The sequence below is a fragment of the Poecilia reticulata genome, linkage group LG12, assembly GCF_000633615.1.
Source record: "Poecilia reticulata strain Guanapo linkage group LG12, Guppy_female_1.0+MT, whole genome shotgun sequence".
NCBI classification, from domain to species: Eukaryota; Metazoa; Chordata; class Actinopteri; order Cyprinodontiformes; family Poeciliidae; genus Poecilia; species Poecilia reticulata.
Window position 1 is genome coordinate 24728410 of NC_024342.1, and position 11950 is coordinate 24740359.

The 11950-nt window shown below is 41.0% G+C and overlaps 1 protein-coding gene across 2 annotated transcripts in view; it reads right to left on the minus strand.

The window, feature by feature from the left end:
• Positions 1–11950, minus strand: part of vldlr (very low density lipoprotein receptor) — a 16139-nt gene that overhangs the window by 497 nt on the left and 3692 nt on the right. Inside the window, exons 2-16 of one of the 2 annotated variants that reach the window (XR_001777132.1) lie at positions 11732–11940; positions 10870–11032; positions 10661–10783; positions 10453–10575; positions 9582–9701; positions 9083–9208; positions 8829–9000; positions 8200–8424; positions 8004–8122; positions 7768–7907; positions 7038–7179; positions 6813–6962; positions 4075–4152; positions 3832–4001; positions 3113–3467 (exon numbers count right to left, since the gene is read on the minus strand). Coding sequence is in view for 1 of the 2 variants with exons in the window: in XM_008424754.2 (XP_008422976.1) it covers positions 3432–3467; positions 3832–4001; positions 4075–4152; positions 6813–6962; positions 7038–7179; positions 7768–7907; positions 8004–8122; positions 8200–8424; positions 8829–9000; positions 9083–9208; positions 9582–9701; positions 10453–10575; positions 10661–10783; positions 10870–11032; positions 11732–11940 (2096 nt within the window). In the remaining variant the exon portion in view is untranslated. Of the gene's footprint in view, positions 1–2640; positions 3468–3831; positions 4002–4074; positions 4153–6812; positions 6963–7037; positions 7180–7767; positions 7908–8003; positions 8123–8199; positions 8425–8828; positions 9001–9082; positions 9209–9581; positions 9702–10452; positions 10576–10660; positions 10784–10869; positions 11033–11731; positions 11941–11950 lie in introns of those variants that run through there. The other variant, XM_008424754.2, reaches the window with a different exon arrangement.

Consider the following 11950-nt stretch of genomic DNA (forward strand, 5'->3'; position numbering starts at 1 on the left):
AAACTCCTCTCTCCTCCTCCTCCGTCTCTAACAGAGTATCAGTGTATGTGGACTGTCCTGCTGGCATTCTGTCCTTCTACAGAGTCTCCTCTGACTCACTGATCCTCCTCCACACCTTCAACACCACATTCACTGAACCTCTGATTCCTGGATTTGGGTTCTGTTCTTATGGTTCCTCAGTGTTTCTTTGCTGATTTGAGTCTAAAGATTTTCCTCCTGTCAGAGAAACTCTCACTGTTGAACACAGATAGTTCATTTCTACTAGTCTCTCTTTCATTCAAACACATTTTCAGATTCATGGATTAAATCTTTTCCTTAGTGAAACTCCATGTCTTTCAAAAAATTTAATGTTAGATTATTCCAGGATTCTCATGTTTTTGTTTGTTTCACACTGAATATCAGGAGGTTGTTTCTCTTTCTTTTTTTCCACTTTCATTCATCAGTCAGATTTTATTGAAATATCCAGTTTTTCTCAAGCACTGGATATTTTATGTTTCTGTCTGCTAATATTTATTCTTATATGTCAGATTAAAATGTTAAATGCTACTTTTGTGTATTTTCTGCAGTTATATCCATGTGTTAATTATTTTGTAGATATCAGGGGAAACGCAAATGAAACCAACACTGAACCTGTCAATATACTTCAGAAGAAAGATATCTGAATGATATCTCGATTACTTTCATCCAAGTAATGAAACATTTTCTACAATGCATACTTTAAAATTGTATTATTTAGTAGATATTTAAATACCATTAACTATGTACAAAACCTATATTTGTATCTTCAATGGTGTAAACAAAAATGCTTAGAAATTAAACTATAATTTAAGAGAGAAGGAGCCATTTTAAAATATCAAAGTCAGGATGAATATTAAAAATAATTGTGATTAAGTTAGATGTGGAATAATTGTTTTGAGGTGTTAAAACTGTATTTCACTCTTTAAAAAACAGTAAAAAATTATTTTATGCAGGTTTGATTGTGTTTTTTATGAGTTTGTCTACAGAATTAAAAATATACACAGGAAAGATTATTTTGTTTTGATTTTAATTATGTTTTCTGTAGAACAAATTGAAATTTTTATAACTTTGGGTTTTTGACAAGAATTTAAATATTTCTATACATGTTTTGTTCTGTGGTTTTTCTTTAATTGTATGTAAAAGTTCAAAGGAAAGAAAAATAAAATAATTCAATATATACATCAGACCTTGGCTGTGGTTCTGGTTCTTCTGGACCTCCTGATGAGTCCTCGATGAGTTCTTAGTGGTTCTGGTGGGTCGGCCTCTCCTGGAAGGTTCTCCTCTGTTCCATGTTCTCCATGTTGGATCCTGGTTCTACTGAGGTTCTCTGGAGTCCAGAAGCTTACAGATGGTTCTGGAACCGTTTCCAGACTGATAGATGTCAGAGACTTTGTTTCTCTGCTGGTTAACATTAAAATCAGTTTGATGATCTGAAACATTTCAGAAATCAGTAAAGGAGCAAATAGTTTTTCACAGCATTTTATGTTTCAGGTCCAAAGAAATCAAGCGGTCCAGTCTGGATTTAGAGCAGAATGTTCTGTTGAAGGTGTGACTGGAGTCCAGTTGTTCTGGGTTTCTGGRTGWGTCCAGAACCTTCTGGATCAACCAAACCAGATGCTCAGATCTTCTCATCTGGACCATCTGGGAGCTTCTGACTAAAACTACAGACATCAGGTTCAATGAGGATCTGAGATCTGAGGCTAAAATAACAAATATGCTAAATATTAGCTGCCTATGTTGCTCTCCATAGAGTGACATCTCATTCACTGGACTTTGAGGGAACATTAAAAAAAACCCGACAATCCTGAGGTTACTGTGAAGGTGGTGTTTCTTGTGCCCATCATTTGTTAAAAGTGGTTCCCAAGGATTTTCTGGGCCCCCCTATGGATTACAATAAAATCCCCCCTCCAAAAAAAAAAAGTCAACTGGGCACACTCAACCTATCCAGAGTGCTGTGTTCAAATCTAAGTTAATTTCACACTTCAAGTTACAATAAAACACTACAAACCATCTTTACAGTGAAACACTTGTGTAACTTCAGCCAGACCGCTTCCCCTGACCCCCTGCAATGCCACTGCACCCCCACTAGGGGGCGAACCTCCCACTTTGGGAACCACCGTGTTGAACTTTCCTGAGCCTCTCTGTCCCATTAAGCTTCTACTGGTGCATCAAGATGACTCTGAAAAAGTCAATGAGTCAGTTTGTTTTGGTAGTGAGGGAATAAAACTGGGAAAATGGTTTTGGTTCACATGGTCTGCAGATCCATTGTCAGAATGGGAGCTGCTGGTCTGGGAAGAGGAGGAAACTGAGTTACTGCTGGCCTGGATCTGCACTTTAAGCATCAAATCCAACTGGGGGATAAGAATTTACTAGAGGGGTGCGTTAGTATTCCCACCCGGAATAGCAACGTTACTTTCAAAATATGGATAAAATATTAAAATTATGCATGATTTTCTGCCTGTAGCCCTGGAAATGTAAATTTAAATCCAATACTTTGAGAACCAAGTAGATTTGTTAAGGAAGTGAACCAGGAAGTCCTGAGGCTTTTCTCATTACAGCTGCTTGGATATTTGACCCTTTTCACTCCAACATTAAACCACAAGAACAAAAATATTCCAGAAAGATTTAACACTGATTGTTTTATTTCAAAATGTCTTYGTAATCAGTTCCTTCAGTTACAGATCATTTCATCCTCCTTCACTGTACAAGGCTATAAAAAAGTTCACAGCAACAGCACAAACATACAAAATAGTCATTTACCAAATTCATGTTTTTCCTCCTCTGGTCCTTAAATAAATCTGAACTCTGGTGAGGAAACCGGCCAGAGCAAAAGAAACGGATTCAAGTCACTTTATACAATCTTATTTACAGAGAACATGATCAAAGTGCATTTAACAGAGTCCTGATTTACAGTCACATCTGAGGGAGGAAATATATTTACACTGTAACCATGGCGACCTCAGCAGCAGCAATAATAATGCGGTAAACAGAAGAAACCCTAATATTAGCCACAAAGCATGATCAGAAATATTAACRTCCCATTTCATAATTAAATATTCGTCTTTTAGTCTCCAGACTTGGTTCCTGTTAAGACCTGAGAACTTTGACCCGGTTTAAATCAGAACCAGGAAACRGTTTGATGAAGACTCAGTTCTTCAGTCCAGGCTGGACACAGAAAGACCCTCAGAGAGGAAACTGATCTCTGGACAGCCGGACAGAGACGAGGAAAAGGAAAATCCTCAACACTTTGGAGTGAAGGTGGAAAAACTCCTGGAAGTTTTCACATGATAAATAACATTTCCTCTTCAACACAGATCAGGACTTAATGCACTTTTGAAGGCTTGTGGTTGAACTGTTACGGTGAACCGTTGGCATGGAAACATGGAGGAGGACAACAAAAACCCAAATCCTGATCAGGATAAATCATCGTCTGTGCTCACGATTGAAATCTGGAAAAGAGGAAAAAGATTTGATTTAACACTTTGCAAGAAGAAATGACAGCAATTTAACACATGTCAAAATATTTACTTTTACGTTTTATAGATTTAAAAAATTAGTTTTACTAAAAAAAGGTTAAGTTCAAATTTTATTGCATCAGGTAAGAAATTTTCAAGAAAACATTAGTATAAAAACAAAACAAAGCTGATGATTTGTGTAAAATAAGAAAACAGGCTTATTTGGATAGAGAATGACTTTATCTTAAAGATTCACACAAGAGGGTCTGAAGCTAGAAAAGTTCTAATCAAGTAAAACAGACCTGCAGGAGGAAATTATCTATTGAACCTAGAGGCGTCTCCTGGTTGGTCGACTCACCGCTGGGTAGGTGTGGCCCACGTTGGCGCCGTGGCGCGTGATGTCGATGTTGAGGTCTTCTTCTGTGGTTTTCAGGTAGACTGGGTTGTCGAAGTTCATGCTCTTCTGGTTCTTCAGCTGCCAGTTCCTCCACATCAGGTAGGCGCCGGCTCCGGCCATGGCCAGCAGCACTGCAGCAGARACACAGGCTGGTGGGAAACAGCTCTGACCTTTGACCTCAGAGGAGGAGGCAGCTGTACTTACAGACGGGTAGGACGGCCCAGGCAGCAGCAGAGCCTCTGGCTGTGGAGTCCACCTGGATAGACGTGCTCACATTGGCTTCTGGAAGAGACGAGAGAAAAAAATGACAACTTTCATGCATGTTTCACAAGTTAGAATAAGTTTATGGCCTATACAAAACCTGCTTTTGCAAAACTCATTTATAGAGAAGATTCAAGTCTGTCAGATCAAAATGAGCCGTTTGTCACCAAATAAAACCCAAACAGATGCTCACACAAAGCTATACACTTTGAAAAGCAGAAGTGGAGCCTCCTGCATAAAACATCCAGCAAGYGATTTCTGGATGGCAACTCAACAAGCCTGTCGTCTTTCCCTCTTGGCTGGGACGTTACATTTGGAAGGTTTTTTAAGGCTCATTTTCCTGAAGCTAAAAATCAGCGAGTGTTTTTTTTATTTGGAGAGCCGAGAATGAAGACCTGCTTTAACATCTGGGAATACCGAGGACCCAACATTTAAGACTTACAGAAACTTTAAGTCTAATTATTTGGTGGCATTTTATTGCAATAAAAAATATTGAAATCTCCATCATTCAGAGCCTTATAAGACAGATACTGCTGTAAATCTAAAGCTCACATTCAAAACAAGGAACTGCATCAACTTTTATAAAAGTAGAATTATGAAAAAAAAATGGTTCAAAAAGCAAAAGTAAAAATTTCCAGCAGGTTCTGAGGTTTATAAACTACAGTTGAGTCCAGATCCATTTTCACAGAACATAAATAAGTTTTGAGCCAAAAACTGCATGTGCACTTCCCATTTCCTTCCACTAGATGGCACTGCTGTTGTAGATCAGTTCAGAGGCAGATTTCATTATTTAAACTCTTCAGCACCACAGAGGCCATTACCGAGTCACATTGTCCTCATTTAGCAACAAGTCACAAGGTTTCCTCAGGTTTCTGATTAAAATTACTCAAGTTAAAAAATATGATGCAGGGAAATTCAGTTTGAAGAGCTTCCAGGTTGAACTGATTTATCAACCTCAGCAGGATTAGAAGATCTGAATAATTATAAGTTTGTTTCAGCTCCGATCAGATCAAGACCAAAGCAGCAGAAGAGAAGATTTACTGGATGATTTTAGATCTGAGGAAATCCCAGCATGCTTTAGGTTTTACCTTCAGGCTGCGTTAGAGCTTCACTTTCGTCCTCTGAGGAAAAGTCTGTCACTAGGAGAGGAACAACAAACCTTCAGCATTCAAGGTCGTCCCATTTCTGAGTTTTCTCTGAATGTGGATCAGATCTCTGGAGAGTAAACTGGTTTATCTGATGAAYGAAAGCAGGAGGCTGGAAAACAGTCGCTGTGGTTTAAACCTCCTGAACTGAATGAGTCCAACTGGGACGTCTGGTCCGGTTCTGGTGAGGAGTGAACTCTGGTCCACCTCCGTCTGCTTTCGGTTGAAGTGAATGCTGGTGCAGTTTGAATGGACCACAGATCGCTCTAAAGCAGGAAGTGGACTACAGAGCAGAGCATTCTGGGTWAACRACCAAAACACCATTTCTGACATASCAAAACAAATTTCAGGGTTTGGTCAGATTAGCTACATTTAACTAAACAYCWTSTTSTYYKMWRAMMAYCAKYARTWATTATWWTMYTSYKRWKMATCAAAYATCAAGAAGCTGCTGAAATTTCTGAGAAGCTTCAAGTTTGTCTGATCTGTAAAGTGGAGAAAATAAAAGKTTTTCTTCATAAAACCTGCCCACACAGCAAAGCATTCTGGGATTTCAAGTTTGTTTCTCATTGTAAACWGTGAAAAACAAAAACATCTACAACAGTGGAGCCCAAAGTGGGTCCTGGTCGGCCCAGATGAGGCAGCTGGGAAATGGGCTGGACGGGCAGAACCGGCCCAATTAGTCTGCAGCCTTAAAGGGACAGGCACCAAATTTTCACTGCAAACAGGATCAATAAGAAAATTAAAATCCAGGGTTCTTCAGTCTATGGTAAACCTGCAGATGAGATTTAAATGAGCTTTAAAATGTAAAGAGGTAAAGTTGAAAAGGTTTATGGTAAAAACTTCAACAAAATGTGGAACAACTAGAAACTAGAAGGAAAGATGGACAGAAGAGGGCAAAAAAGAAACTAGAGGATGCAGTAGAGCTGGGTGATGATTTTATAGTCAAATCAGATTTTGGTTTTTTAAAATTCAATTTCTGAAAAATCTGGATTCCCCTTGCTCCGTTTTTTAGTAAAAGGTCTTAAAAACTCCTTTAAATGGAGTCAAAATGACCATTTACAGGTCGTCTTTCACCAACAACCTCTGGATGCTTCATTTCTCAGCTGTTATCAGTTAAACCTTCTAATCCTCCTCAGATTCTCTGAAATAGAGAAACTGCAGTTTGCTGGTAGCGCCGCCATAAAGACGGTCCAGCGATCTGCGAGTCCAATTAGTGCTGCGGATTCAGCTGTCAGGTTTCCGTTTGGTGTGAAAAGGATCAGGAGCGAAGCTGCAGGGAGACAAAGAGTCTCTAAGCAACCAGTCGTCCAGCAGGAAGGAAAGGCCAGAGCTGCTCTCTGCCTTCACGCCTGGAGCCGCTGCAGACGTTTACCCACAACTTAAGATTCAAGACGCAAAGGTTCCCCTCACTCCTCTGGAAGCCTTAAAACCAGGCGAGCGACACTTTCTACATTTATAACGGTAAAGAGAGGAGGATGTTTAGAGGTGAATCCTGCAGCAGACAGATCCCCTCCTGCATGTCGGGTCAGGACTCACCAGGTCTGCAGCGCTGRCCGTCTGCTGCCAGCTCCTGGCCTGCAGGACACACACAGCTGTACTTGGGGGAGTGTTTGTTGATCTGTGGAGCAGGAAGACACAAGAAGCTGCAGCCGCCGTTCTCACTTCTCTCTGTGCACCAGTTGGTTCCTAAAGAGGAAAATTAAAACTTAGAACCTTTTCAACACCAGTCTGGTTTAACCTGGGTGACCTTTGACCCCTTACCGGCCAGCTGGATCAGCTCATGGTAGACGATGACGTCCTGAGGGTCGTTCAGGTTGCTGGCCAGCGTGACGACATCAGAACCAGAGAACTTGTTGGCCCCGTAGATGGCCTTGTTTTCACCGTCGGTCCAGAAAACCCGATCCTGGCAACAGAACCAACATGGCCGACTTTTATATATGGAGCTGCAACTGACTATCATTTCAGTAAATAGTTACTCTGACGACTAATCAATGGAAAAATAAGTCTGATTTTTATTTGACCACTTTATGTATACAATTTTAGAAATTGTGCAAATAATTAAACATTTTACTGCCTAAAACTTTGTATTTTTATGATGTAAAGCACTTTGTATAGARCATTTCAAATAAATCAACTGATTAAAATGCAGCAGTTCTGTAATAAATCTAATTTACTATAGAAAAGTTAAATCACTTTAGCTTCATTTTAGAAGCTAAAAAGCTTCTTGAGTTTTTGGTGAAACAAAGATGTTTTTATAACCCATTCAAAATGAATCTATATTGTAAAGTTTTGACTTAATCACTGCTCTGAATTTACAGTTTCAGGAATTTGTTTTAGTGTTTCCAGTTAACGATTCAATTAATAAATTAGTAATGAATTTCAGCCAAACTTACATAATTACACTTTTAAAGTTAAACAGGTTGAATTTTTTTAAATGGAAACAGTTTTATGTTTTACATGTTGATGAATTTAACCTGAAGGTGAAACGAACCTCGAACACGGTGACGGCRAATGGATGAACCAGATAATCTGCAGACTGCAGCACTTTGTTCCTGTTGTCTCCGTTCAGGTCGACGCTACTGAGCATGTGCAGCTTGGAGTCGACCCAGTAGAGCCGACCTTTGATCAGATCTGAAGAAAGAGAAGTTATCAATTATCTCACCAATCAATAGATTCTCATTTCAGCTGCAGGTTTTCATGTGCGAGATATTTTGCCTCCCTTCCTACCCAGTGTGATCCCGTTGGGCCACTGGATGTCAGTGGCCACCAGAACCTGCCGGTCCGCTCCGTTCATTCCAGACTTCTCGATCTTAGCYGGCTCTCCCCAGTCAGACCAGTACAGAAACCTGAGACCAGTACAGAAAGTGTCCAGTCAGCTGACCAGACCAGCMGTCAGTTAAAAACCCAAAACGTTTCCACCCACCCAGATAAAGGATCCACRGCGATGGAGGCRGGTTCYCTCAGGCCCGTGTTRAACAGAACTTTCCGTTTGGTTCCGTTAAAGTTCGCCACAGAAATGGTTTTGGCTCCCAGATCGGACCAGTACAGGTTGTTATAGATCCAGTCCACAGCGATGCCCAGAGGAGTCTGGACGTTATCGATCACCTTCTTATGGACACCGACGTCGCCTCGCCTGTCCAGGACGGTGCTGGAAATTAAAGATGGAGGTTTGAGGAAAAGAAACGGATCAGTTTGTCACCTTTAAATGGCTCAAGATGGACAAAAAGTGATATTCAAGATGCAAAATTACAGTAAATAATCCAAAAGTCAGTCAGCAGATAGCCTCATTTCATTTTGAAGAAATGACTTCTGGGCTTCATTCACACTGCAGCCTGAAGTGAACTAAAGCCATTCTCTCTTTTGCCTTCATGGAAAATGCATCTGATCTTTCCATGGTAAGAATTTATCATTTATAAATATAGATCATGTCAAGACAAAAAAATAAAGCTCTCCCAGTGCCAACAGTAGAAATGCACTCAAACAAGGAGGGTCTTACTGCTGTCAATCATGCTCGTGTTCAATAGACCTAATAAGAATGGAAAATAAACCAACCTGTAAATGGCCCTCTGTCCCAGGTCGGCCCAGAAGATAGTCTGCTGGTTGAAATCTGCATCCAGAGCCGCTGCGTTTCTCTGCTGCTCTACAATCTGTGTGTACTCCTTCCTCTCCAGACCCAGACGGCGAATATCACGGCGGTTGGTGAAGATCAGGCACGGCTCCTTACCTGAAGCCGGAGGAAAAGAGAAGTTTGTAAAAACCAAAGAAAGGAGAATATGTCCAAAACTAAAAGTTCACCAGATGCTCACCAACAGCCTTGCAGACGCTGGTAGCCGGATCCATCTGGTAGCCGTTATGACATTCACACTTGTAGCCGCCCTTCAGGTTGATGCAGATCTGACTGCAGATACCAGGATTCATGCACTCATTGATGTCTGCATCAAGAGATCAAGAGGAATCGTTTAGAAATGGACAGCTGCACAACCACCATCTTAAAATCTCAAGTTTTTATATATAAAATTAAGAAACAACACATTGAAATCTCTAATTTCAGTTTTTTAGCCAGTTAAATATTCCAGCATTCAGTTCACTGCTGGTTGCAAAAGGTAGGAAATGAAACACTCTGAGGGACTGATTGAGTTTATGGCAGGAGGGATCAGAGGATGTACCACAGGTTCATCACAGAATAAACATGAAGTGAAATCCTGCAGCGTCGGACACGCCTCTATGGATCAGGATTGTAGTTTAAACTAAATCAGTCTAAACCGAATCCCTTCCTTGAACCCGTCGGGTGACAGCAGCTCATACCTCCGCAGGTCTTGTGGTCGATGAGCTGCAGTCCAGGTGTGCAGTCGCATTCGAAGCCAATCACCATGTCTTTGCAGATGTGGGAGCAGCCGCCGTTGTTCAGGAGACACTCGTTCACGTCTGGAACAAGAAAAGCCACAGTTACAGTAGGAGCAACACAGGAGTCTTCTACAAAAATGTAAAAAGAAAAAAAAAAAAAAAAAAAACAATTTGTGCTTTACACAGATTTGCTTTTGCAAGTTTACAACTCCTTCAGACTAGCCAGCAGCATTTGGCAAACAGCTGAGCTCATAGGAGCTACTTGCTGAAATGCTGGTAAAAACAAAGCAGGGGTGCTCAAGTCCGGTCCTCRAGAGCTACCATCCTGCAACTTTTAGAAATATCCTTACTCCAACAGACCGGGATCAGCTCTAAACAGGCCTGGTAACGAGCCTCTCATTTGATCCAGGTGTGTTGGAGCAGGGAAGCATCTGAAAGTTGCAKGACGGTAGCTCTTGAGGACTGGACTTGAGCACCCCTGCATTAAAGGGTTAATAGAGAAGCCATGCTGTGACGACTTCCTGAAGTCTGAGTTTCAGGAAGAGCAGAAAGTTTTTAAAGAGACAGAGACCCAATTTCAAGGTGTTAATCAGGAAGTAAAATTGATTCCAAGTCTTGTTTGATGAATAAAGCATTGATATTTTGGTAACAGCTACCAAAATATAAAATGCAACAAAGCTGACATTTAAAAGGAGGATCAAACATTATAATGCAGGTTAGTAAAGAAAAACAGACTTTAAAATTCATCTCATCCTTTCAGGATCATTAAAACCATAGAAGCTCCAGATGTTGATYCATCAAGTTGCATAATTTAGTCTCATCTAAAACTCACTGCACTCGTTGATCGGCTCGTCGCTCCAGTCTGGACAGTCTCTGATCTTGTTGCACACTTTGCTCATTTCGATACATTCTCCGCTGCGACACTTGAACTTCTCTGGCCCGTTGCACTGAGTCACTGAGAAACAGGAAGTTAGTCCAGATGATCACTAATCCAACATGAAGAGTTTCAATGCAGGAGGACGTTTGGTTTTAAGTCTCACGGTTCCTGCAGTTCATTTCATCTGATCCGTCGTCACAGTCTCTGTAGCCGTTACACTGTCTGCTTCCCTGGATGCAGCTTCCATCGTCACATTTAAACTTATCCGGGTCACAACTCCGYGCAGCTGCAAACAAAAACTACAACTTTACTTCCTGCTAAAGGAAAATCTGTGAAACGGAAGCTGGAAATKGTTTGGGCATCGTAACGTACGACAGTTTGCCTCGTCGCTGCCGTCCTTGCAGTCGGGGTCGCCGTCACATCTCCACTTCTTGTGGAYGCATTCTCCAGAGCTGCACTGCATCTCGCTGGGCAAACACTTGGCGGGCGGCGTCGGGTGGCGGCCGCACCGAGCCGGAGCTTCATCTGACTGGTCCTGCAGAAACAAATCAGGATATTTTACTTAAATGCTAATATTTCAGCTACAATCTGAACCTTTTGGTTTTTCTAGAGCCCCCAATTATGACTAAATGTATAGATGAGGATTAATGAAGGTTGCAGTTGCACATTTTATTCATCATAATGTGCAGTTTTCTGGATTGAATTGTGTTTTTCTACAACATGACATTTGGTTTGCATTAAATGTTTTTTGCACTGTAAAAATTTAGGTTTTTCAAATTGTTTGCATGCAGATTAGACCGATCTGGTTTTTCACACCAATGCACTCTTCAGGTGTCCAGAGTGACGTCAGTCTAAGAAATACCAGCTTGTTTACATCTGAACTCGTAATTATTGAAACAACTATTTTATACATTTGTCATTTAATTTTGCTAAAGGAAAAATGTAATTAAAATTGGAAATCCGATATAAAACTTTAAAAATATGAGACTTTGCAGCTTCTCATCCCTCTAGTTTGACTAACAAAGGATAGAAATTTTCCACATGCAATTTTTAAATTAAATGTTAAGAAATTATTCGTTTTAAATAATTTTATATTTCAGACACMACCATCTCTTTTCCTATCAGAAACAATTTCTTGGAGAATTTAAATATTTTAATTCTGACCTGTAAATCCCTAAAAATCCCCAGCCGTTCAGTCCTCAGACCTGATATTCTCCCCTTCGTTTCCTCTCACCTGACAGTCGACGTCGTCGTCACACACCCAGTTGGCCGGGATGCAGGACGCGTTCCCACACTGGAACTCGTTGGGAGCGCAGGACGACGGCGCGCAGTCCACCTCGTCCGAGCCGTCGCCGCAGTCGTCCTCGCCGTTGCACACAAAGTTCCTGGAGACGCAGCGGCCGCTGGCGCAGGTGAACTCGTTCAGAGCRCAGGTGACGTTACCTGGAGGAGT